The following is a 26058-nucleotide window of genomic DNA, read 5'->3' on the forward strand; positions in this document are numbered from 1 at the left end:
ACTGGCTGGCCTATTGCCAGTCTCTGCCTTATCTAGGTATTCTTTCGCATGTAATTACCTTGATCCTGTTAGATGTTACTTTGTCTATCTTCTTAGTGTATCACCTTCAACTCCAGGATACTTTGCTATATCCACCTTGATAGCTAGTTCCCGAATACCATCTGGGACATTCCTCCCCGTTCTTCCACTATTTAAAGCAATACATACGTGATTATTATCAACTTTTTCCTTTTGTTTAAAATCCATTAGTTATTATTATATCTATTAGTTTTCTGCCTCTTGTATGTTTAGGTCTGCTCATAATGACCTGCTTTATTGGTGTATTAATCCGATTCACAATGCTGTGTTGGGCTCAAGACTTCTGGGCTCTTACTGCCTACTGTTCGACCAGCACTGTGTTAGCCAATCCTTCTTTTGTCGCGTATGCTTCAGCTTCTATTTGGCTACGGTTAAAGGGATATCACAGCATTAAGTATTGTTGTTTATAACCTGTGTATCTCCAGGCAGTCTCTGATATACCTAACTGACTCCACAGATTAAGGTTAATTTATCTTACCTGTAGCTATTCTCCTCTGTCTTACTCCATTCGGGGTCCTTGATTTCGGTGTCACCTTCGTTTGTCTGGGGCTCTCCCTCGTTCACAGATGCTGCTCTCATCTCTTCCCATGTCCTGCCGTTTGTGTTCTCCTCTGTTTTTTTCAAATGAAAATGACCGTTTTTTTAATACTTTTAGAACGACCATGTGATCCACTTGTCACGTGATTTGTTGATGCTGTGTATGTCACTCCCCTTCTTTATAGACTCGTTGGCATTCCTGCGTTAGCCTTCGGCCCCTTAGTCTTCCGTCTCGGGGGCTCTGCAATCGCAAGTCGGGAAGCTGCGGAGGTAGCACAACGCTCCAAGCCCGAACACGCGGCGTCCACGGATTCCACCGCTTCCACGCGGAGTCCCAGCGCCGCATCACTCTCCATTCACTATGGCACCGCCCTCCGCGAACCACAGTGTCCCACGCTCACGTCTGGTAAGCACAGGTACATGTTGGGAGTACCTATAGAGGCTTTGTGTAGCTCTATATTCATTCCATGCAGTTAGATTTCTATGGAGTTTCAAATATTCGTCTTTTGCCTCACTGCGGGCTACTTGTCCATGTTGGAAAGTCAGTTTATTAATAGTCCTTCAATTTGCATCAGAGTCTTTAGTATATGTTTATCTTCTCTTTTGGACTACCCGATATTAAGAGGGGCATAACTTTGTCCATCTTCTACTGCGGTGGTGATCGTACCCTTTATAGAGTTTGTTGTTATTTAACTTTATCACCTCTTGTAGTTAGCCGTGTAGTCCCTATCTCGGGCGGGTTGAAAAAATCTCACTCTGTTCTCTCATTAAGGCCTACCTCTGTACTTTTTGTGAGGAAGATCAATTCTCTCTCTTTTCTGGCTAATTTTCTTCTATCCAGATTCGAGTCATTTGTTTGTCTCACCATATAAACTACTGACCATCTCAGGTCTTCCACTTTGTGTATTATTTCAATAAAATGATCCACTATGGGTGCCGAATGTACTCTGTTTCTTATGCAGCTTTTATGTTCTGTGATGCGTACCTTGATTTTTCTTTCTGTCTTCCCTATGTAGATCTTTTTACAGGGGCACCAGATTACATATACTACAAAGCAAGAATTGCAATTTGTCAACACTCGTTTCCAAAGATTTTTCGAACCCAGATCAATCTCAGTAGTTTTCTTAGTTTGTGCACAACACGCGCAGGATCCACATGGATAGTGTCCTACTGGGGCTCACAGTCCCCATGTCTCTATTAAGGTAGGCTGTGTCATAGTCTGCTTAGTGATGTCGTTTCTCATAATTTGGTCTTTTATCAACCTACTTCTTTGGAAAGCCATCAAGGGTCTCTGTAGTGGTACCTTTCCTTTTTCCATAATTCTCCAATTGCGGTGGATGATCTTCTGTATTCTATTGGAGAGGGTACTATAGGTATTCACAAAGACTATATTCTCTTTAATTCTTCTTCTAGGGTTTTGTTCCAGTATTGCCTCTCTGTTGTTATTCTCGGCTCTCTTCATAGCTCTTTTTGTCAGCCTGGTGGGGTAACCTCTCTTATGTAGATCACTTCTCAATTTGAGGGCTCCTTATTTGTAGTCTGCATTGTTCGTACTGTTCTTTTTAAGCCGTAAAAATTGGCCAAAAGGTAAGTTGTCCCGGGTATGTCTTGGATGAAAGCTGGTATAATGTAGGAGAGCATTCCGATCCGTGGGCTTTTTATATGGTTTCACATACAATTTTCCCTTCTCTGTGTCTACTTTGATCGTCACGTCCAGGTAGTTGATTTCCACTTTGCTAAGATTCTCTGTGAATTTTAAATGCTGGTTTTGTCGATTAATCCACTCAAAAAACTTACTGGCTGTGTTTTCATTTCCTCTCCAGATGATGAGCACATCTATATACCTCCTCCATAGTAGTATATTTGCTTCAAATGGGTTGGTATCATTATGGATGCAATGTTTCTCAAACGCCTCCATAGAGAGGTTGGCGATACTTGGGGCCAGCGTAGCTCCCATGGCTGTATCCTTTATTTGTTTGGAAAAGGTGCCATTAAAGTGGAAGTAACTTTCTGTTAGTGCCATTTCAGCACACCACATTATGAAGGACGCTGGGGTGTTGGTATTAATTCTCTCAGTGAGTAATCTTTCTTCCAATAATTCCAGGGATTCCTTCTGGGGTATATTCGTGTACAGAGCTACAACATCCAGACTAATCAATATCTCCGTAGTGTTATCGAATGATCTGCCCTCTATCTCTCTTATAATTTGTGTGGTATCTTTTACATAGGATGCCATTTCTCTGACCATTGATTGCATAAAGTGGTCTGCAAATTTAGACAATGGCTCCAAGATCGAATCACACCCTGACACTATCGGTCTTCCTGGTGGTCTGGTCAAGGATTTATGTATTTTAGGGAGTATGTAGAATTGCAGAATCCTTGGTTTATCTACTGTTAGGAAGGCTGCTTCTTTCTTTGTGATCCATCTTCTTTCCTCTGCTTTGGTCACTTTAAGGTGGATTAATCTTTCTAATTTGTCTGTTGGATTGTCTTCCAAGGGTAAGTAGTTGTTCTCATCTCCTAGTTGGTTCATACATTCCTCTATGTAATCTGATCTATTTAATACCACCGTAGCCCCACCTTTGTCGGCTTTACGAATGATTATCGATTCATTATCTAGCAGCTTCTTGAGAGTAGCTTTTTCTGTTTGGTTAAGGTTGTGATAGGTTTTCTCTGTTTTGGTTTTCTCCTCCAATGTTGCAACTTCTTGTAGCACCCTACTTTCAAACACCCTAGCTTCTGCCGTTTGGTTATTGTTGGAGGGCAGAAATCAGATTTTTTGTGTAGTCCACTGTCTGGATCACTGTCGTTAATTTTATCATCGGAAAATTGCTTTAGGTGGATCTTCCTCATGAATTCCAAGAATTCTTCTCGGAACTTAAAGCGGTTATGTGTGTTTGTGTTTACAAACCAAAGGCCTTTATTAAGGGCCTGTGTCTCATCCATACTAAACACATAATTAGATAAATTCACCACAGTGTTTTCATGCTGCGGGTCATTACTCGTTGGTCTGGGTCCCAGTCCTGTTGGTCCTGTTCTAAAAAATGTTGTTGTCCACTCGTGTTGCCTCTATTACTGTTCCTTCTTGTGCCACCTCCTCTTCTAAAGCCTCTTCTCCCTGTATTGTAATTAGGGGCTCGTCCTCTTCTGCCTGTATTACTGCCTTCTCCTGTACTCTCTTCACTCGAGCTATACGAGGTTCCTCTGAACCTAACTCTTCTTTTAGAGTTACCTTGTTTCTGCGCTTGTTCTTCTTGTTCTTTAGTGAAGTAGTTGTCTTGAGTAAACGGGAAGGCTTTTTCATGGGTGAACTGTTGTATGTCTTTTTTCAGACGTCTAATGCGTTCTTTTGTCAGGTCATCTTTAAATGTCTTCATTTCGCTCAATAGTTCATCCAGTCTTTTTTTGTATTGCTCAAGAGGGACGATCTTTTTAATTTCTTCTTCTAATTTTTTCAGGTCTATGGCTATTTTTTCAGTTGTCTGTTTGGCCGTATCAATTATTAGAATGACCCAGCCCCTACCACATTTATTACCAATGTAACTCCACTGCAGCAAGAACTCCTTATTATCTAAGAAGATCCTAGGCTCATTTCTTACTACAAGTCCCATTGGTAGTATGCTATTTCTCAAATATTCTAACATGAGACTACCATGCAATTCCGATCTAATTAGTCTTTTTTTGATCTGGGTTAGTTCATCCCAACTGGTCAAATTCGATGTATCACCTAGTTCACCTCCGAAAAGAGTAGTTCCGTGATGTACTCATTGTCATAGCTCTTACACTTTTCAGCAGCCATATTAATGCCTATTGTCTATGTAGCATGTTGTTAACAAATGGAAACAGTGTCCTACAATGGATATGTTCCCAATTAATATGTTTTGTCTCACGGGCATGCGCCCGTACCACAGCACACTATGGGCCTCATTACGACCCAGGCGGTAAGTTACCGCCTGGGTCGTACCTTTACCACCATGGCGTAAACTACGTTTACGCCATGGTGGTTGGCGGACTTACCGCCCCATTCCGAGGTGAGTGGGGTGGTAAGTCCCCATTAACCCATTTACCCTTCCCCATTCCCATTTTTGCCCCATAGGGCATAATGGGACTGGGGAAGGCGTTAATTACGCCACCGTAAATTACGGTGGCGTAATTAACAACAAGGTCCCTTAGCGCCATGGATTTTAACACCTGCTAAAAGCAGGTGTTAAAACCTCCATGGCGCTAAGGGACCTCGGAATCAGGCGGTAAGGGTCGGCGCTGTTTACGCCGCCGTAAACCCCTTACCGCCTGGGTCCTAATGAGGCCCTATAACTCAGAGAGACTGGAGGTACTTTTTTACCGACCACTTATAAACAGCCCTCCAATAGGCTTTGATTCAAACAATACATCATGTTTAAAGGGTCACTTGCTTCCCCACTATCCCTTCTTGGTTATTCCTCTCTTATATGTTTTATGATCATTATATTGTCATATATCACACCAGCTTTTTATCAAAAATAGCAATTTATTTATTTTTCTTAAAACACATCTTGTAAAACATTTTTCAACACTCTTCTTTTTTTCATTTTTCTCAATTGTGAGAAAAATCAATACAATTGGTTGACAAACAAACATATATGTCAATACTTTTCAATTTCATTGTGCACATCCAAAAATTTGTAGTAATGCATTTTTTGACAATGTTTTCAAGATAAAAATATCATAAGGATCTGTTGTTTGCTCCCCTCTGTCATAGAGAGGTGCCTCCCAGACCCAAAACCACTTTACTCTGTATTACTATCACCCATGCTTACTTTCATACTGCATTCAAACCATACCTGACATATTTCATTCCTTACACACTTTCATATCACTAACAAGGAAATTCTTCAGGGGTAAAAACTTCTTTCTATCACATTTCATTCAGATGTGCAATTTTGTTTGCCTTCTTTTTTAGAGTTCTTCTATGGATCCACTATGAATGAGGCAGCCATGAGGCAGCCATTACCTGATCCTAACGCCAGGGTGGTGTTAGGAAGGGGGACCACATGGGAGGAGAAGGCTGTTGAGGGAATGTGGTGGCAGAAGGGACGCAGTATTCATCCTCTTCTGAGGATGAGTTTTCCCGAATGCTTGAATATTTAATGTCATGTTGTCACAGTAGGGTCTCGCCTCCCAGACTTGCCCAAGGTATTTGTGTAAACAGGAAAACAATGTACACAAGGGGCAGGGAACTGAAAGTAGCTATGGTTCCTCATTGGAGAGAAAACCATTACTTCTTTTAAATCCTGCCTTAAAAGTACATCCTACAAATCTCATAACCAGAGTGAAATAAATTATGTTAAAACAGATTTGATCATTACAGACTTCAAGTCCCATAATGCTCTTAGTACTGAGACGAGGAAGAGGAATCCAGAGTTGATAAACCGCAGTGAGTGGTCTAGTTGTAATGACCCACACTTAAGCAGGACCTTTAAACATTTAAAGGCCTTTCAAGTGCGGATCAGTAACCAGCAGCAGGAGGTAGCAGAAGTGGGAGCAGCCATAGTGCTGGTAGCGGGACACCCTGCAGAGAACGTGGCCGAGGTTGGGTATCCTGGAGGATACAGAGGGCGCGCAGGTGGAAGCAGTATTAAGGCCTGGTGACCTAAGGAGATGGAGATAAGCTCTCTGTGCCATGCATTTTCGCCACAGTGTGAGGTTTTCACCGGAACGCGTGTGGAGCAATGGAAGCTGCATTTACAAACAGCGCAAACAGCAGAAGGCTGACCGGAGCAGTCAAATGCCAGCGCAGCCTAGACGAACATCGAAGCAGAAGCAGTGAGTCAGAAGGAGATGCCAGGGTATACCAATGAGTGGACCTGATACAGGTGGCCCCGCAGCGCTCAAAAGTAGACCGCTCTATAAGAATGCACCGTTTCAATACCAAACCTTTGAATTAAAGCAAACCGGGCACAACTCTCTTATTAAGAGATGTTGAATAACAGACTATTGTAACCTGCATTGCAAAGCCAAAAGGGGGTAATGATCAAGAAAAGTGAATGCAACCTTCCAAAAGGGAGATGTGGAATAGGAGAATATCGGAACCAGCATGGCCAAGGCCAAAAGGGGGCAATCAACAAGCAAAGTGAATACAATTTATCTAAAGCGACATATTCAATAAGGGAATAATGTAACCAGCATTGCCAAAGCCAGAAAGGGACAGTAATAAAACAAAGGGGATACAACTTTCCTAAAGATAGCCAACCAAGGGACATTGGAACATGCATTGCTAAAGCCAAAGAAAGTTGAAAGTGACATCAAAGCAATTTCAATGTAACGGTCCCGGAACAAGATATCCTGTGGGAGAAAGTTGTAAACTACATTGCCAGCAGCAAATAGGCTATGTAAAAAGAATTAAGAAACTGCAGGAGAAAAGCCCTCCTTTTAGAAAGGATCAAGGGGAGAGAACTATAACCTGCATTGCCTATGGCAAATCGATCAATGTGAGAATAATTGTCCTTGCGTGCAGTCTATTTGTGAAAGAAGTTGTACGCCAATTGTGTTGCAGGCCAAAAGACTTACCCAAGAATAAACTTCACCACAGAGTACAAGTAGTAGTATTAGGAGTTTTATCCTGGCAGGCGAGTACACCGGGAAAGGGACAAGTAGTGGTTAGTCCTGGCAGGCGAGTGGACCAGGAAGAAGATGATTTGAAGTACTGCAAATATGGTAGAAGGTTGTGGTGGAAAAGAACTGGCATTCCACTACTGTGTTTTCATGATCTATTGTATAACCATACTGACTAAGGTGTTGCTCATGAAGAAGAAATGTGATATGATAAAATGTGATTGGCCTTCAGAGAAAAATAATATTTAAATTGACTTTCGACTTGATGTACAAAGAGAAGGTCTTTTTGTTTTTTCAAACAGAAGGTTTTGAAAGCTTTAACAGTTGTCTTAAGAGTGACAAAACCTTTTGGAACTGGGTTAGTCACTTTGCCAAGGGAAGGACGTATTGGAAATGTGTATTCTACCTGGAGTAGAACTTGGCTAGTGAAAAAATGTTTCCTGAAATTGAACTTTGGTTTGAAACATCCTGAATTGATCCAGAGGAAGGGGATCCAATCCTGATCACAAGGATTCCTGTTTAGAACTTTGTGTTTGAATTTAAATATTGTTTTATGAAGTTTAAACTGCCAAATAATTAATGTATGATTGTGTTGTATGTATTAGTGTGAGGGACAGATACCTTTGAACATTAGGTCATTTTCCTTTAGTCTTGGTTTGTTAGGTTTGAAATCCTTGGTAGGTTAGGGAGAGATAGGTGTTTATCTCAACCCTTATCATTTAATAAAATGGAGACTTGTGAAGAAAATCTACCTATGTGTCCATCTCGCCTTTCTGACCCCTGACAATACATAAATAAGATAGGATTAGTTGACAAAAAATGCAGGACAATCTTATTACAGAGCCTTCCCAGAGGGGACACAGGAAGTACAAAGTTCCTAAATGGGCCTGGGAGAGGGTGCTGGGAAGGAGCTAATGGGAGATTTGCTCAATTGAATTCCTCCATTTCCGGAGCCTAATGAATGGATCAAAGAGTAGGGGGCTGACTTGTTTTCTGTCCAGCGCAATCGGCCGGAGTGATGAGCAGCGATGGACAGCTTACTGCTTTATGACTAATTTAAAATAAAAAAAATGTTTTAAAATAAAAAAAATGTTGTATTGAGATTTAGGCTCCACCCACTTTCTGGGTGGAAACTGCACCTACAAGGCTTTGCTTTGGAAAGATGTGTCTCTTACGGCATAAGAAGCCCTGAGTCTGAAAGTCATCAGCCGCCTAACAAAGTTTGATCTTGCTCGGACACCTACATTAAATGATACTGAGAAGGGCCAAGGGGTAAGAGCTAGGGATCCATTTCAATTACTCTGGATTCGGGTCACATCGAGTGCTGGGCGTGGCGCTCTACATGGAGGTGCACCAGTGAGGGCTTTTGACCTGGGATCTCCAGACACTTGACGATAGCCGCCCCCTGGGGTGCCTCCGGTGTGACATGGGGCCCTCTTGCTCTAGCGGAAGGTCAGGAGGAATTCTGACAACAGCAGTGAAGAGTGGATTGCCCAGGAGCTGCGCCGACGGGGTGGCACGCCCAGGACACCGGTTGCAGTGCAGTGAGTCCCCCAAGACCAGGAGAGCGGCGAGCAGGGAGAAGTGCAAGATTTAGTGCTCATCTCATGCCGATTCCTTGGCATTAAAAAAGAAAAGCAAAATAAAAGCGGGTGTGGCGTCAGTTGCTAATATGCATCTAGAGGGAGGAGTGATGCATCAGGCAACTCCACTGAAAGTGAGCAGAGAATAATCCGAAGTTGCTGTACAGCGGGAGAAACAGCAGTAAACATCCCTACTGGCAGCTTGTAAGCAAATGTCTTCAGTGGTATCACATGGAAGCACGGAAGAGGCCGAGATCATCGTAGGCCCGCATCTCTTTCTTAGTAGTTACTAATCTCCTCTCTGCATAGTACTGTGGAACAAGCCAAGAGCAAGCATATCCCCACTGGATGACTCTACAAGGGCCTGCTGACAGAGGGGAACGCAGCAGCATGAGCAGAAAATTACAGTGACAGGCTACAGAGAACAATGTTTTAATTTGCTTGTGCATACATTTCAGATTCAGAACCCGGCCTCTGTGACCCACAAATAAGAGTCCCAACTGGGGTGAATGCAGTTAGATCCAGAAACCCTCATAAGGTCTACGACTCTACGCACATGCCAAGAGGTAGGAAGAAACGGACCCAAGTCGGTCATCTGCAGCCTCATCAAAAACTGTCCAATTCACTGGAAAAACTTTGGGCGAGGGATCTGGACACACCCACGTCCACGGCTCTACCTGCGTTGCAGCGACCTTTGGAATTGCATAACGAAGATCCTGAAATGGCGGACTCTAAAGAAGATTTAACCAAAAGCTTTCAAGACTTTCAGGAAAAATTCTCTGCTTCTTTCCAATTAAAATTTACAGAGTTTACTTCTGAAATTAGGCATTCTCTTGCAGACTTTGGCAAAGACGTTTCCTCTCTCGGGGAGCGTGTTGCTACAAACGAGCGTGCAATCCAGGAACTTGCCGATGAAAGTAAACAAGCAGAGGTCGCCCTAGGAGAATTATCGAGGATGACATATAACCTTGAAATTCAATGTGAAGACCTAGAGAATCGATCAAGGTGCTCCAACATCCGAATTAAGAATCTCCCGGGATCAGTAGCAGACCCAGACCTAAAAGGGGAGATTACACAGATCTTTTTGCACCTTATGGTGTATGAGGAGAATACCAACATTCCGTTAGATCGGGTCCAGAAGATGGGACCGAAGAGGACACAACCGGGAGCTCGCCCTCTGGGTGTATTGGCAGCATGTGCACTGTACCCCCAAAAGGAGCAAATATTAAGAGAGGCCAGAACAGAGGAGTCGATAACGCAAAACGGGGTAGAAATATAACTCTATCAGGACCTTTCAATGATAACTCTTCAAAAATGCTGAGACATGCAACTGGTGGTGAAGACTCTTCAAACACGTGGAATCGGGTCCTTTCCATTTGGATTGCTCTTCTCCCTGGAGGGCAAACAGCACAGAATAATCTCTAGAGAGCATGGATAGCATTCCTTCAAATAGAATAGGAGGCAGCCACTGGGCAAATGGTTGGGACTGAGGCCACGTCAGAGCATAGTACTAAACAGGATACACATACCACATCATGGGAATGGTCCCTACAAGATCGTCGTAGAAGGAAATCTAAAGATGCGCAAAAGGAAGATCGGCACACCCGTCTTAGAGGTCCAAAATTGCAAACTTCTACATAAAGGTGTCTCAAGGATATGGCTATGGGCACAGTCGAGATGCGGTGTAGGTAAACTTAAGTACAACAGGAACGGAGCGCGACATCTTGGAATTCATCTGTTCAGGTAACAGATGGGGGTGTTAGGATGCCCCGTACTTTGCCCTGGAACAGTGGGTGACTCATTGCTGGCGGTTAGTACCCTCGGATACAGTAGGTACTGTGATTCTCACCAGGGGACATTTTGGGGAAGGGTGAGGGAGAAGTTTGGGGGAGGGGATGGGAATGTTTGTTGAGGGTAAGGGGCAAGAGGGAAGGGGTAACAACTGTACATTGGTAACTTTAAAATACTTCGGTGGAAATGAGTGCATACATAGCAGCCCCATGGAAATAGGAGCAGGTTCTTCTTGATTCAAACTTTTATCATTGAATGTTAAGGGGCTCAAGACTCTAATAAAGTGTAAGAAATTAGAAGGTCTCTTGAGGCGTTACCAACCGGATTTTGTGGCGCTTCAAGAGACCCATATTGAGAGGGCAGATACGCCCTGTCTCTGTCAGTACCCCTGTTCTTTTACAGTGAACTGCTGAAGGGAAGGTTGCCGGGGTACTCATAGCTATTAAAGGCGGAACTCAAACTAAGGTATTACGCACTAAGATTCATAAAGAGGGCAGATACATCTTCTATTAAACTGACTGTGGTTGCAATATATGCCCCCAGTATAGGCCAGGAGGTTTTTCTGAAATGTTTTTTCTGAAATGTTTTCTGAAATGTACCTTGGGGCAACTGGAGTTCGTTATGTAGGGTGAAATGTTGCTTTTGGGTGACTTCAATGTAGCCTGGGATCCTGCCCGAGAACGAAGCAGAAGAACACGCTATGTCCAAGCTCCTCCTTCCGCTACCCTAAAACAGAAATTTGAACACCTTTCCTTAGTGGATGTTAGGATAACTCCCAGGGGGACTGACAAAGGGTATAGATTTTACTTGCATGTACACCGTGTAAAAATCAGAGACTCTGGGCATGGAGATTCCCATCTGAACTGTTAAAAGATCAAGTTATCAGGGATAAAATTGCAGACCAAATTGGAAGTTTTTTTTATTTAAACCGAATTGGGGAGACTATGCTAAACATAATATGCAATACCTTTAAGGCAACTCTGCAGGGTGCCCTAATTGCCAGAGGCAATTTGATATAAAAAGAAATTGAGACATTAAAAAGAATTAGAGAAGGAACTCTAAGGATGATGAAAAATAGGGAAACTAATACTGGCCCAACTATACAGAAAGCATACAGGGCTATGGCGAGTAGGCTCAATCTTTATCAAACTAAGAAAGCAGAAAAATCTTTGCTCATCCTTAAACAAAAGTATTATATTAAAGCCAACAAAGCAGACCGACTGTTGGCTAGTCAACTCCGCCAGAGAGTAGCATCCCGTACGATACAGCGGATCCGGCTCCCTTCTGGTGACATAATTACAGAAACTTCACACATTCTCACACAGTTCTATTAATTTAATTCAGATTTATACCGGTCGGAATTCCCAGGCCTGCAATCCCAATTGGAATATCTGGAGAAAGTCACTCTCCCTCGAGTGACGTTCGTGGATGATCAGCAGCTTGAACTATATATCACTCTAGAGGAGGGTCTCTGGGTTATTTGAGATCTTCTGCTAAATAAATCACCAGGCCCCGACAGATATCGGTCATTGTTTTATAAAACATACAATAATGTATTGGCACCAAAACTGAACCTGTTATATAATTCCTTAACATTTTTGGGGACAAGTTCCTCCACAACGGAAGAAGCTAAAATAAGGTTATTCTCCAAGCCAGCTAAAGATCTGAGTAATTGCGGGTCTTATCGCCTTATAGCATAAATAAACCTTGATGCAAAGATCTACACTAAAGTCTTAGCCAATAGGATGGAGGATCTACTCCCTTGACTAATACATCCTGGTCAGATCAGCTTTATCAAGCAGCGGCAGACACATGATAATATCCGAAGAACCTACCATATTTTAGAAAAAATAGAAAAGAAAAAGATCCTTGCAGTTCTCGTATCTATAGATGCAGAAAAAGCCTTTGACTGTGTCGAATGGTCGTTTCTCTTTATCACCTTGGCAAGGATGGGGTTTGGTCCTAAGTTTATTGATAAAATCAAGGCTAACTATATACAGCGATCAGTGAGATTATTAATAAATGGTTGTTTAACTCTTCCCATTTCACTACAACGTGGGACCAAACAGTGTTGTCCCCCTATCATCGTTATTGTATGCACTACACTTGGAACCGTTACTCGCCAAGGTCAGACAGACAGATGATATTCAGGGAATTGGCTTTGGGGGAGTTCCACATAAAATTATGGCATATGATGAAGACATGCTTCTCCTGGCTTTAAATCCTTTGAAAACAACAAAAGCAGCGACAAGAGAATTCGTGAAGTTCGGGAAGGTCGCAGGCTTAAAAATAAACAATTCTAAATTGTAAATCTTAAACGTATCCCTCCCTCACCACGGACATACAGGCTTTACGGTCGCATACACATTTTGGTTGGGCACAAGAAGGGATCAAATTGGTAGGGATGGCTATAACTCGTACAATAGATGGGCCATATAAAGCCAACTACCCCCGTGTGTTAAAAGGAATCAAAACACAACTAGTAAAATGGGATCCTTAACTATTTCCTGAATAGGCAGAATTAACTCAGTAAAAATGGTTACACTGCCTAAAGCCTTACCAATTCGGGATCCCGCTATATTTTTTCAGGAATTGCATAAAACAATCTCAGTATTCATATGGAATAACAAAACTCCAAGATTGGCTTTATGTACCCTAATGACCCCTACAGATAAGGGGTGTCTGGGGCTCCCAGATTTGTCCAAATATTACCAGGCAGCTCAAATTAGGGTTCTTAAGGATTGGTGCGAGGAAGATACGGCGAAAGGATGGGTACAGATGGAGAGGGCGTTGGGTGGCCCTCATTTGGGGGATAACCTGTGGCTCCCTAAACACAATCGACCCCCGAATACACATGCTAGTTCAATTACGAATCTTGCTGAGGAAGTCTGGGATACAACGGTTAAGAAATATCACTTGGCAAAATATCCTTCCCCTTTGACGCCTTTATTTTATAATCCCCAGGTTGTATGAGAGTGAGAGATTTGTTTCAGGGAAATGACCCTTAATCCTTCAGATCCTTTCCCACCAGTGAGGAAAGCGGCAGTAAGAGAGCTTACACCTTTCAAAAAATATGTGGCGTCTAAAGATGGATCTAAAGCTCTTATTTCAAACTTACACAAATGAATGGTTGACACCACCCCTAAGACACTGATAGGTTATCAATAGCGCTGGCAACCGACATTGGGGGAGGAAGTGGCGGAACAAGAATGGGATACATTCTGGACAGCAATTCCTAAACTTGCTACGTCGATTCAGATCAGAGAATTCTGGTACAAATTAATGGTTCAATGGCATTGCACACCTTCTGGTTTACGGAAAATGAAGTCCTCTATCTCAGACAAATGTTTGAGAAATTGTGGAAAGGTGGGAGACTGGAAACATGTCTGGTCGGACTGCCCTGGGTCGGAGCGGTACTGGAAAGAGATAAACAAATATATGGCCCAAGTGCTCGGATTGCAAGAACCCAGGTCTGTGAAATCCTGTCTGCTGGTAGTGATGGAAGAGAACCTTCGACATAGTCCCAAACAAACCGTTGGCTGCCTTATTGGTGATCGTCCAAAAATGGGAATGGAGAAAAAAAATCTCAGGTTGACGAATGGTTTTCCAAAGTCTGGAACTTTGTGGCTTTAGAGTGGATAACGTACTCTATACAAAGATGTCACTCTAACTTTTCCAATGGTTGGAATGTAGTGTTGAACGTTCTGCAGAAAGACTATAATGTTGTGTATTGTCTGCAGAAACTCTGTATACTGGGAATTGCTTGAATTCATATTATGGCTTATTCTACTATTTGAAACTTGCTGTATGCACAGCGGGGGCAGGGGGAGGAAAAGGTGAATGGGGGAGGTGGGAAGGGTGTATATTTGTAATTAACGTGAAATGCCCAAAAAAATAAATGTTTAAAAACATGTACGGGTGGCTGGGTGTGCATGTGTGTGTGTGGTGAATGGTGTGTGTGTGCTTGTGTCCGATGGCGCAACGAAACCTACATTTTGGGGGGGTTCTAACCCTTCAAATGTTGGGAGAGGTGCAAACTTTACGGGCGGTGCTGGAGGGGCAAACTCATTTTTGTGGAGCATCTAACTTCTTTATGCCCTCTAATGAGACTATTCTAGTGCAGATTAAATGTTACAAGCAGTTAACTCTCCCCTTTAAGTCTGAAAGCACCCACTTATGGACTGCTGTGGGAATAAGCAGTCTCCTGTCCCCTCTCTACCTTTCCAATTACTTCCCTGGCACACAAGTACGAAACCCACATCATGATTTCAATTGCCTAAAGAATTATGCATTTGAATGCAGGTACTAACAGTGAAATGCTTTAAGTTAGTAATTGCTGGGCCTTTGTTAACATGAATCCCAAGTGCTGTTTAACATCCGTGTCCTGTTCTGTCCGGCAATAGCTCTGTAGGTCAACCAGGTCGAGTAAACATAGCCCAAAATTTCAAGGGGGAGGTGCGGTGGGGGAGGGTTGAAGACCAGTCCGCTCAATGGTGTTGCACCACTACTTGTTAATCCATTGGTTATTTATTGGTAATCTTCATTTCTCATAGCCCTATTCCTTCTCGCCGCAGTACTTGTGTATGAGGCCCTTTGACTCATACATAAGTACTAGGTTGAGGTAGAGGGACATTGAGGTAATGCCTGTCTTAGTTACATATAATCTTCATTACTCCTAGTCCCACTCTTCCTTATCCCAGTACTTACCTATGAGGCAAGGAGGCTCATACGTAATCACTGGGTCAAGGAAAAGGGATGTGGAGGTAATTCTAGGCCTAGAAGGTGATTTTGGGGTTTGGTACAGTGTTGGGACGGAGAGGGGATGTGTGGGGGGTGGGGAGGTATGGGGATTGTGCAATAAATCGTAATGGTCATCCATGTCCAGGCTAAGCAGGCATGATATGTGGTATTAGTGGCTAGAGAGGCATTTTGGGTCAGCCAGTCTAGCCATTTCTTAGTTTGTCTTGACTTTATTTTAACTGGGCATCTCTGATAAAGCAGTCCTGCTAAGTGTAATTACCTGGCTAGACTGGCATTTGGGTTCTGCCAGTCTAGCCGTTTCTTACTGCAGCATTGTATATTTTTCTGGGCATCTGTGATAAAATAGCCATGATAAGTGTTATTGCTCCGACTGGCATTTTGGTGCAACCAGTGTAGGTATGTCTAAATGTGGCCTGGCATGCTTTACTGTAATATGTTATCACGTGTCTAGACTGGTCTACATTGTGCAGTCAGTTGGACATGTTTTCATTGTGGCATCACATTTTTAATAGCAAAGCATTATATTAATTAAAGCATTAATGTTCCTGTGCACTACTGGTGACTTGCATGTATTGGATTTTTGGATGGGTGTTACCCTACAAATCAATTGCAAATGCTCTGGCCTTTCAATTTTTCTCAGAAAGTGTGCTATATAATGCATTAAAACACATATCTTTCTCCTAACGCAGTGTGCGGTGTACCCCTGCAGCAGCACGTTTGTGAATATTGCGCAAGCGTGGTAATCTAGGCTGGCCCAGAGTGTGGTGCGACCCGTGATTTGTTGTCGAGTTGCATGGGGGCTGTCAGCATGGCTCGTAGGGGGGCCCCCAAATTTGTGTTACGCCACTGACTACAGTGCATAGAGTTGGGAATAGATATACAGATGAGGTTGCTCAAAGGTTGAAGAGTTAGCTTCCAAAGCTTATCACTCATTGAACAATCAACCACTGGCTGGATCATTGTAAATTTGTTTTCTGTGGGTAAATGATATCTTTTCACTCTCTTTACTCAGCCGTTATCTGTGGGCCGCCTCCAGACACCCAAGATGCAATTCACAGTGGGTTGACCTCGAGCGAGTATTCGTATCTCACTAGCGTGACGTACCGATGCATCCAAGGCGCCCTCGTAGGAGTGGCGGCAATTTACTGCACGCAGCATGGAAACTGGAGTGGGCCGGCTCCAGAATGCATAGGTAAGCATACGACTATCCATAGGGGAATGCTGTACAAAGAGTTAAGATTGGGGGAATCCGGGAAAACCACTTTCCTATCCAACTCTCCCCTTCCCTGAACCTGGACAGTTAATAACTATTAGAACCAGGCAAAGATATCAAAAATAAGTATATATGTATATTAACAAACAGCACAAGGCCATCTTAAAAGTTGTCACCCCCTTTCCCACCATTGACTTAAATCATGTCAGGCATCAAAGGTTTCATTTCCTACCCATCTGACCAGTGCTCTCACCCAAGACGCGGCCCCTCATATGGCTCATATTCCTTATATATGTCCTGAGAGAATCTCACAGACACAACCAGGTCTTCTAGAGCATGCACATAGTCCTCAGCTCCATTCCCACATGTGCCCCCTGCTCACTAAATATTGACTTTCTCTAATACAATCAGTGCACCCCCATATCTTTGTCGAGTCCTCCTCTAGTCTTAGAATACCTGGTACATTTGGTGGGTCTCATGAAACCATAATTAAGAAACTTGAGTGGGCAGGAGGAGGACAAAGGCAGATCGCAAAGGGGGGCAGGAAGGGAGGAATGCACGAATTGTGTGGTCCAAACATGAAAATGCTGAAGTATCACAAAGCCTACATTGGGTTTAGTTTGTTGTGTAGATCCAACAAGGGCACAAATCTACTTTGAAGTTATCTAGTGGCAATTGTATTATACACAATGGATATTTAGGCGTCGCCAAGGGATCATGTAATGGAAAAATAGTATCAAAAATGCAGATTTTCCTAACTTAAGTAAAGAAAAATCTTGATACTAATAAAGACACATTGAATCTTGAAATAAAATATCTTTACATATAGTAAGAATACAGAAAGACTAATGCATTAAGTGGAAGCCTTCAGTCTTGACAATCAATGGTGGTGCTAGTAAGGAGCCAGCTGACTTGGCAGAAAATATATTTTTAAGAATCATTTTCTTTGTAAAAAGAATAATTTAAGACAATATCTTAAAAACAATTGGGGATTAAAACTAGTGATACACAAAATTATGATAATTGTGAAAAATGCATTGAGGTTTATTGTGCGGATCCATACTAATGTTTGTAAAAGTGTTGACACACTTTTTCCCCCAGCATTTATACCGCTGTCCATTATTTTGCCTCAGTATTGCAGGTGGAATTGTGTTGTAGCATCGACTTCACATGTCTGCCTGCTGTTGCCCAACCACCTGGTGAATGCGTCTGCATTTCCACCATTGTGCAACGGATCCCCATGGAATCTACCTGAAATTACCACCTGTTAAAATCAGGCAAATTCTATAACCATTAATTGCAGGATGCTTTTACACCTTTCTGCAAACATAGTGGTAAAGTCAGGGGTAAAGGCGAGTTTACCAAGTAGTGAAAAGTTATTACAACAAGGAAGCATCTATTGCATCCTTAGTCCAAAAATATAGCCACTTGCTTGATACATATCAAAGTAACTTCACTCCTTCTAATCTCTTTTGCCCCCAGATGTGAGCTGTCCGATGCCCCAAGTAAAGCACGGGGTGCTGGTAGCTGGGTTCGCCTCACGATTCACTTATGGAGATTCCGTTGTGGTCCGGTGCCAAGACGGCTTTATCCTGAAAGGTACTGGCGTGCTCAAATGTGGCAGGGGTGGAGATTGGCATCCGGCAACCACCAAGTGTGTGCACAGTAAGTAAGGACATTTATCATAAAATGTCCGATCAATGATGATGAGAATAATTATTGGCCGCCGCAGAATGCTTAGTCTTAGGCCTCCACCAGAGCAAGTCACCAACCACTTATGTAATTTTAAATAACCACCTGAACTTAGGCAAAACCAGTAAGTAGAAAATATTTTGAATAGAAGAATGTTCACATTTTTTCTGGAAGTATATGTTTAAGTTGTAGATGTCTACAGAATCAATTGTCAATGTCTTGGTTATTTCCTGACACTGCAGTAAGTGAAGCAAGCGTGCACATATTTATGTGTGTCTATCTGTCTGTTGGCATCAGACTAAAAACAACAAAAAACATGTTGAGTGACTGCCCCCAAAATAAATATATTAGATTTCTATCGCAGAACGCAACTTTGTTTGGAGTATATCTTTTTTTAAATTTCCAAAAGGAGACATTATGCTAGAATTTGTTCTTTATGACACTATGCCCACAATACAAATATTTATTTTTCACTATTTCTATCACATGACAGCTAGCAATAGAAACAGTGCAAAGCCTACTTCTAGCTGGGGATCGCATTAGAAGTATACTTTTCCTATTTCTATTGTATGAGTTTGGCAGCTTGGTGGATCCCTCTATGATTTTGTGGTTGAATTCAGGAGTTCCAAGTAATCCGCGGATAATATAAATAATTTTATTTATTAGTACAATGCAGAACTTTAAAAGCTTTTTGCAAAATCGATACAATAAAACAGTAAATAGTATACAAATAAAAAGGCATAGGTATACAACGAATCCAGCAAAATCGTTATACAATGAAACGGCAAGGAGGTATCACAAGAAAGACAGAGTTAAGCAAAGAATCAAATGACATATAAACATTCCAGAGAGAAGAAGAAGAGCGAACAAAGCTTCAATATATAAAAATTATGAGGAGAAGAAGAAGAGTGACAAAGATTCAATATATACAAATTCTGGAGCCAAAAAGAAGAGTGACAAAGATTCAATATATACAAATTCTGGAGCCAAAAAGAAGAGTGAACAAAGATTCAATATATACAAATTCTGGAAAGAAGAACAAGAGAGAACAAAGATTCAATATATAAAAAGTCTGGCGAGAAGAACAAGAGTGAAGAAAGATTCTATATATATACAAATTCTGGAGAGAAGAGAGAACAAAGATTCAATGTATAAAAATTCGGGAGAGACCAAGAAGAGCGAACAAAGATTCAATATATAAAAATTATGAGGAGAAGAAGAAGAGCGAACAAAGATTCAATATATACAAATTCTGGAGCCAAGAAGAAGAGTGTACAAAGATTCAATATATACAAATTCTGGAAAGAAGAACAAGAGAGAACAAAGATTCAATATATAAGAAGTCTGGAGGGCAGAACAAGAGTGAAGAAAGATTCGATATATATACAAATTCTGGAGAGAAGAGCGAACAAAGATTCAATGTATAAAAATTCGGGAGAGACGAAGAAGAGCAAACAAAGATTCAATATATAAGAATTCTGGAGAGAAGAACAAGAGAGAACAAAGATTCTATATATACAAATTCTGGAGAGAAGAGCGAACAAAGATTCAATATATCAAAATTTGGGAGAGAAGAAGAGCAAAGAAAGATTCAATATTCCCCTACATTTTAGTAACATGATAAATTAAATTCACACTATGTCCTTCAAAGTATTTTGCCCAGATAATGTCCAAATCAAATCGAGAACAATTAATACCACAGTAGTCTTCTCCAGTAGTTCAAAGCAACACATACAAGTAATAAATGTGTAGCTGTTTGTAGAGCACTTTCCCCACAGAGCCTAAAGCATCCTATACTTCTCCAGGTTGAGCCAGACCCCCCAGACTCCATATCATCTCCATTGTTAAAATTAAGTTGAATTTAATGGGAAGATATTTGTGTATGATACCATTTTTGGGATAGTACATGTAATAAGTGCCAGGACGTGCGATTTCAGATACCGGTGCATATAATCACTAGCTAGTGATTTAGCAGAGAAGTTAACAAAGGACTGTTCAATGTCAGTAGCATAAACCTAAGTCTTGAGTCTAGCAGTGGGTTTAGTAGATGAATATTCTGTGTGAATCATGCCGAAGCGCTCAAACCAAAGACAAAGCTCTTTATACAATTTTTGCACATACAAGTTCCTAGAACCTGGAGCCTCACCGGATAATAATAAGCCATTATGGTGCAATAGTGTGCTGGGAGGGTCCAATATTACTTTAAACATTAAATTAAGTCTACTGATCAAAATGTATTTTGATGTGAGTTCCCCTTAAAACTTACATTTTCCCATGGCTGTTTTTTTTTTAGCTGTCAGTTGTCCGGAACCCGACGTTGCAAATGGGCGCATAACCTTCGGCGCAAAAGAAACATTTCAATCTGGGTTCGAAACTGGATACAGAGTGTTTGCTCAAGTCTCATTTGAGTGTGACCCTGGATATGAATTGGTCGGCAAAAGTACAATACAATGTCAGCTTGACAAAAAGTGGCACCCGAACAAACCATCTTGCGCCCCCAGTAAGTATTTATGCTCAATAGTCATAATGAACGTGCTTTACAAATGCATGGCTGAATTGTAGTGTCTGTCGTAGAATTACAAACGATTTCCTGACATCTAATATCCGTTCACACGCTTAGGCTTAAACAGAAACAAATTATTTTCTTTGTTTGTCCCCTTACTGGGTCAGAAATTGTAGCATTTGTGGCTTCTTAGCCTTTGAGTGCATTACAGCCCCAGGGCGACGACAACACTCTATAAGACTGAGTGGAACGATATCGACAAAGAAATCAAATCATTCACAACCTGCAAAGACACGTTGTTATAATACAAAATAGGTGCATCGGTATGCATTCAAGTCTCCTTGTTTTGCAAAGCCCATGTAGCATTAAAGGTGGACCAGTTTTAATTCCAGTCTCCTTGTTTTGCAAAGCCCATGTAGCATGATTGGTTGTCCAGCTTGCATTCCAGTCTCCTTGTTTTACAAAGCCCATGTAGCATGATCGGTGGATCAGTTTGCATTCCGGTCTCCTTGTTTTACAAAGCCCATGTAGCATGATCGGTGGATCAGTTTGCATTCCGGTCTCCTTGTTTTACAAAGCCCATGTAGCATGATCGGTGGATCAGTTTGTATTCCGGTCTCCTTGTTTTACAAAGCCCATGTAGCATGATCGGTGGATCAGTTTGTATTCCGGTCTCCTTGTTTTGCAAAGCCCATGTGGCGTGATAGGGAGACCAGTATTAATTCCAGTCTCCTTGTTTTGAAAAGCCCATGTGGCGTGATAGGGAGACCAGTATTAATTCCAGTCTCCTTGTTTTGCAAAGCCCATATGGCATGATAGGGAGACCAGTATTAATTCCGGTCTCCTTGTTTTGAAAAGCCCATGTGGGGTGATAGGGAGACCAGTATTAATTCCGGTCTCCTTGTTTTGCAAAGCCCATGTGGCATGATAGGAAGACCAGTATTAATTCCGGTCTCCTTGTTTTGCAAAGCCCATGTGGCCTGATAGGGAGACCAGTATTAATTCTTGCCTCCTTGTTTTGAAAAGCCCATTTAGCATGATAGGTGGATCAGTTTGCATTCCAGTCTCCTTGTTTTGCAAAGCCCATGTGGCATGATAGGGAGACCAGTATTAATTCTTGTCTCCTTGTTTTGAAAAGCCCATGTAGCATGATCGGTGGATCAGTTTGTATTCCGGTCTCCTTGTTTTGCAAAGCCCATGTGGCATGATAGGAAGACCAGTATTAATTCCGGTCTCCTTGTTTTGCAAAGCCCATGTGGCCTGATAGGGAGACCAGTATTAATTCTTGCCTCCTTGTTTTGAAAAGCACATGTAGCATGATAGGTGGATCAGTTTGCATTCCAGTCTCCTTGTTTTGCAAAGCTCATGTGGCATGATAGGGAGACCAGTATTAATTCTTGTCTCTTTGTTTTGAAAAGCCCATGTCGCATGATAGGTGGATCAGTTTGCATTCCAGTCTCCTTGTTTTGCAAAGCCCATGTGGCGTGATAGGGAGACCGGTATTAATTCTCGTCTCCTTGTTTTGAAAAGCCCATGTAGCATGATCGGTGGATCAGTTTGTATTCCGGTCTCCTTGTTTTGCAAAGCCCATGTGGCATGATAGGGAGACCAGTATTAATTTCGGCCTCCTTGTGTTGCAAAGCCCATGTGGCATGATAGGAAGACCAGTATTAATTCTGGTCTCCTTGTTTTGAAAAGCCCATGTGGGGTGATAGGGAGACCAGTATTAATTCCGGTCTCCTTGTTTTGCAAAGCCCATGTGGCATGATAGGGAGACCAGTATTAATTCTTGTCTCCTTGTTTTGAAAAGCCCATGTCGCATGATAGGTGGATCAGTTTGCATTCCAGTCTCCTTGTTTTGCAAAGCCCATGTGGCGTGATAGGGAGACCGGTATTAATTCCGGTCTCCTTGTTTTGCCAAGCCCATGTGGCGTGATAGGGAGACCGGTATTAATTCCGGTCTCCTTGTTTTGAAAAGCCCATGTGGGGTGATAGGGAGACCGGTATTAATTCCGGTCTCCTTGTTTTGCAAAGCCCATGTGGCATGATAGGAAGACCAGTATTAATTCCGGTCTCCTTGTTTTGCAAAGCCCATGTGGCATGATAGGAAGACCAGTATTAATTCCGGTCTCCTTGTTTTGCAAAGCCCATGTGGCATGATAGGGAGACCAGTATTAATTGAAAAGCCCATGTGGTGTGATAGGGAGACCAGTATTAATTCCGGTCTCCTTGTTTTGCAAAGCCCATGTGGCATGATAGGGAGACCAGTATTAATTGAAAAGCCCATGTGGTGTGATAGGGAGACCAGTATTAATTCCGGTCTCCTTGTTTTGCAAAGCCCATGTGGCATGATAGGAAGACCAGTATTAATTCCGGTCTCCTTATTTTGCAAAGCCCATGTGGCATGACAGGGAGACCAGTATTAATTTTGGTCTCCTTGTTTTGAAAAGCCGACGTGGCGTGATAGGTGGACCTGTTTGCATTCCGGTCTCCTTGTTTTGAAAAGCCCATGTAGCATGATTGGTGGACTAGTGTGCATTCTGGTCTCCTCATTTTGCCATGCCCCTATAGTGTGATAGATGTATCAGTAAGCATTCCAGTCTCCTTGTTTTGCAATGTCCCCTACAGCATGATAATCACATCAGTTCCATTCTAAGCTCCTCCCTTTGCGGGACCCATGTAGCGTGATAGCGAACGTGGTAGTCTCCATACATTTTGTAGGAGACGCCACTGCTACAGAAAACATGGTGGGGCCACCAGGTGCAGAAATAACGGGGTGTCCCTTACTAACCCATTGGATACACAAATCCTACTTACAGTACCTGTAAAGCGAACAGCTTGTCTGTGGAATGTGATTGGTAAACAATGTAGGGTGCCATACAAAATGTATTCGTCCAAAGATGCCTCTGGAATTGGCCATGGGAATACAAAGATAAATGTAGACTATGAATTAAAAATATCCCCCAACTGCCCCCTCACATAAACTAGAACTCGCCCTAAAGTTTGCACCCTTTCCCGGGCTCCCACCGATTCCTTTGCACTGAAAACAGTTAATGAACTGGCACCCAAACTTGAGCCCACATTTCTCCTCTGCAGACCCTCTCAATTTCCACTGTGCTCTTATCAGCCTGCTTCAAGGTGCCCTCAAATTGGCCACCATAAGACTTGTCTTGGAGAAGCCAACTGCTAGACCAATCAAACCACCCAGTTATCAATCCCCCACCCACTATTCCCAGCATTCCCAGAGGTGTCCAACTTCCTCAATACTGCTCACCACTCCCAACTCTCAGCCATTCTGTTCCTGCTGGATCGCTCTACTGACTTCAACACTGTGGATCATATTTCTCTCTGGCATTAGTGACACTGCCCTTTCAAGGGTCAACTCCTACTTGACAAATTGTTCCTTCCCCATCTGCAGGAAAATAGGCCTCCTCCTCTGCAAAGCCACGCCCAGAAGGTGTTCCTTAAGGATCTGTCCTTAATCCCCTCCCCTTCACACTCGACATCGCCTCTCATTGGAAACTTATTTCTAATTTTCGCTTTCATTATTCTTTTCCAGGGAATCCCAGAGCATTTTTTACTTTCACCTCTTTAATCGGAAACAGCCCCACACTTCATCTCCAATTTATCCCCTGTTTCTTACTGGATATTGGGAGGGATCAGCAATGTGAAGCAGGCAAAGGCTTGTATTTTTCTCAGACGTAAACATTTTATTGACAATAAAAAGTGCAAATAAATCCTTGCTAAACCTACTCTATCAGGGAGTTCCTTACAAGCCTAAGCGCTGAAGGGATCACTCCTAACAGAAACAAACTGGCCCTCGAACTAAACAACAAAAGCACTCAAAGTGAATTAAAAACAACATAAATGTGTACATACCAAACCACGAGTAATTCGGACGACCTTTCGCCTGTCCTGGGTAAATCCCTTCCCCGGGATTGTTCACAGACCATTTCTCCAAATGTTCAAAAAGAAAAGTAAAGTCTTGAGCCAGATCTTGTAAGTTCCAAATGCAACAAAAGTTCACCAAACAAAAAAACACTGGTAACAGTTCTTCAGCTTTTTTGATGAAATGTCGCCTTCCCATTCCAGCCAAGGAAACAGCACCAACGTAATCCTGGATATCCTCTTTCCATGATTGTTTGGCCACAGTTCGAAGTATAAATGAACAACTTTTTCTTTGACAACTCTCCAAGTATTTATGATCCCTACAGTGTCCTTACGTTAATTATCAGGATGTTTCTTCTTAGGGTGTTGCTTTCCTCTTGACAACCCCCTTCTACTTCTGTTACCGTGGGCACAGTCTCCTTTGTTCCACAGTATACCTCTACCTCATCCACCTTCAATGTAACATCCTCTGACAGTATTATACACAACCACAGTTCTAATATATTTACTCCAACTTTGTACTTTATGATTGTTAGGTATTTAAAGACAAGACTCTTTGACCTCCGCAGGTAGACAAGTCACTCCTCTTTCCTATGCTGTAAGAAAACCTCAGCCTATTGCCTCTTCTATCTGTCTTACTGCCACCAGTGTAACCTGCCTCTGCTTCCAGACTTCCTTTCTCTCAACTTCAATAGTCTCAGACAGATTAACAATGTTTTGCAAGCACCCAGCTACCTCCCCCAGCTTCGTTCACACCTTCTTGGTGCCAGTAGCTACCCAGAAGCTGTACTGCCACTCTTACAGCTTTGGATAACAATGTCACACTTGTATCAGAGGACACTGGACCTTTTACAACTTTATCAACCTCAGAATTCCGGTGATTGGATTTCAACAGGGCTGGTTTCACTATAGAAAGGGTTTGCCTCTTAGCTTGGGTAATACTTGTTTCTCGTCAGTTCAACAACTGCTGCATTTAAAGAATACTTGTTCTTGGTGTTACAAGGTTCAATCTTCAAAGGAGAAACAGACTTAAGTACACACTACCACTCTTTAAGGTAGCTCTTTAACCTTAAAGAGCCGTAAGTAATTGCATTTCCACTTATTAACGCAGAGATAGTCTCAGAGTCCTGTTGGCAATTACAATTGTTCACACACAAACTCTCTTTGATGCAATAAGTTCTTGTAACAATTTGTGAATGCAGCGTTTGTGTTTCCGAGTGATTGAAAAAGTATTCCCTTTCTAATTGGAGACACCCAACCAATCTGGTAACATTAAACAATTTTACAATGGGAAAATGCAAAACTTTTCTTTATACGCGAGCACTCTGACTTTTACTAGAAGTGCGCGTGAAACATTTCCACTGTCAGCAGGACTCTTCACAATGACTAACAGTTTCTACTCGCTCCCACTGTTTCGCAAG

The 26058-nt window shown here is 42.2% G+C and overlaps 1 protein-coding gene across 1 annotated transcript in view; it reads left to right on the forward strand.

The window, feature by feature from the left end:
* Window positions 1-26058, forward strand: part of LOC138520080 (C4b-binding protein-like) — a 56440-nt gene that overhangs the window by 20053 nt on the left and 10329 nt on the right. The window contains exons 6-8 of the mRNA XM_069632605.1: window positions 16354-16533; window positions 18037-18219; window positions 20540-20746. Coding sequence (XP_069488706.1) covers window positions 16354-16533; window positions 18037-18219; window positions 20540-20746 — 570 coding nt within the window. The remainder of the gene's footprint in view (window positions 1-16353; window positions 16534-18036; window positions 18220-20539; window positions 20747-26058) is intronic.

The sequence above is a fragment of the Ambystoma mexicanum genome, chromosome 13 (assembly GCF_040938575.1).
Source record: "Ambystoma mexicanum isolate Mex_15411 chromosome 13, UKY_AmexF1_1, whole genome shotgun sequence".
Classification (NCBI taxonomy): Eukaryota; Metazoa; Chordata; class Amphibia; order Caudata; family Ambystomatidae; genus Ambystoma; species Ambystoma mexicanum.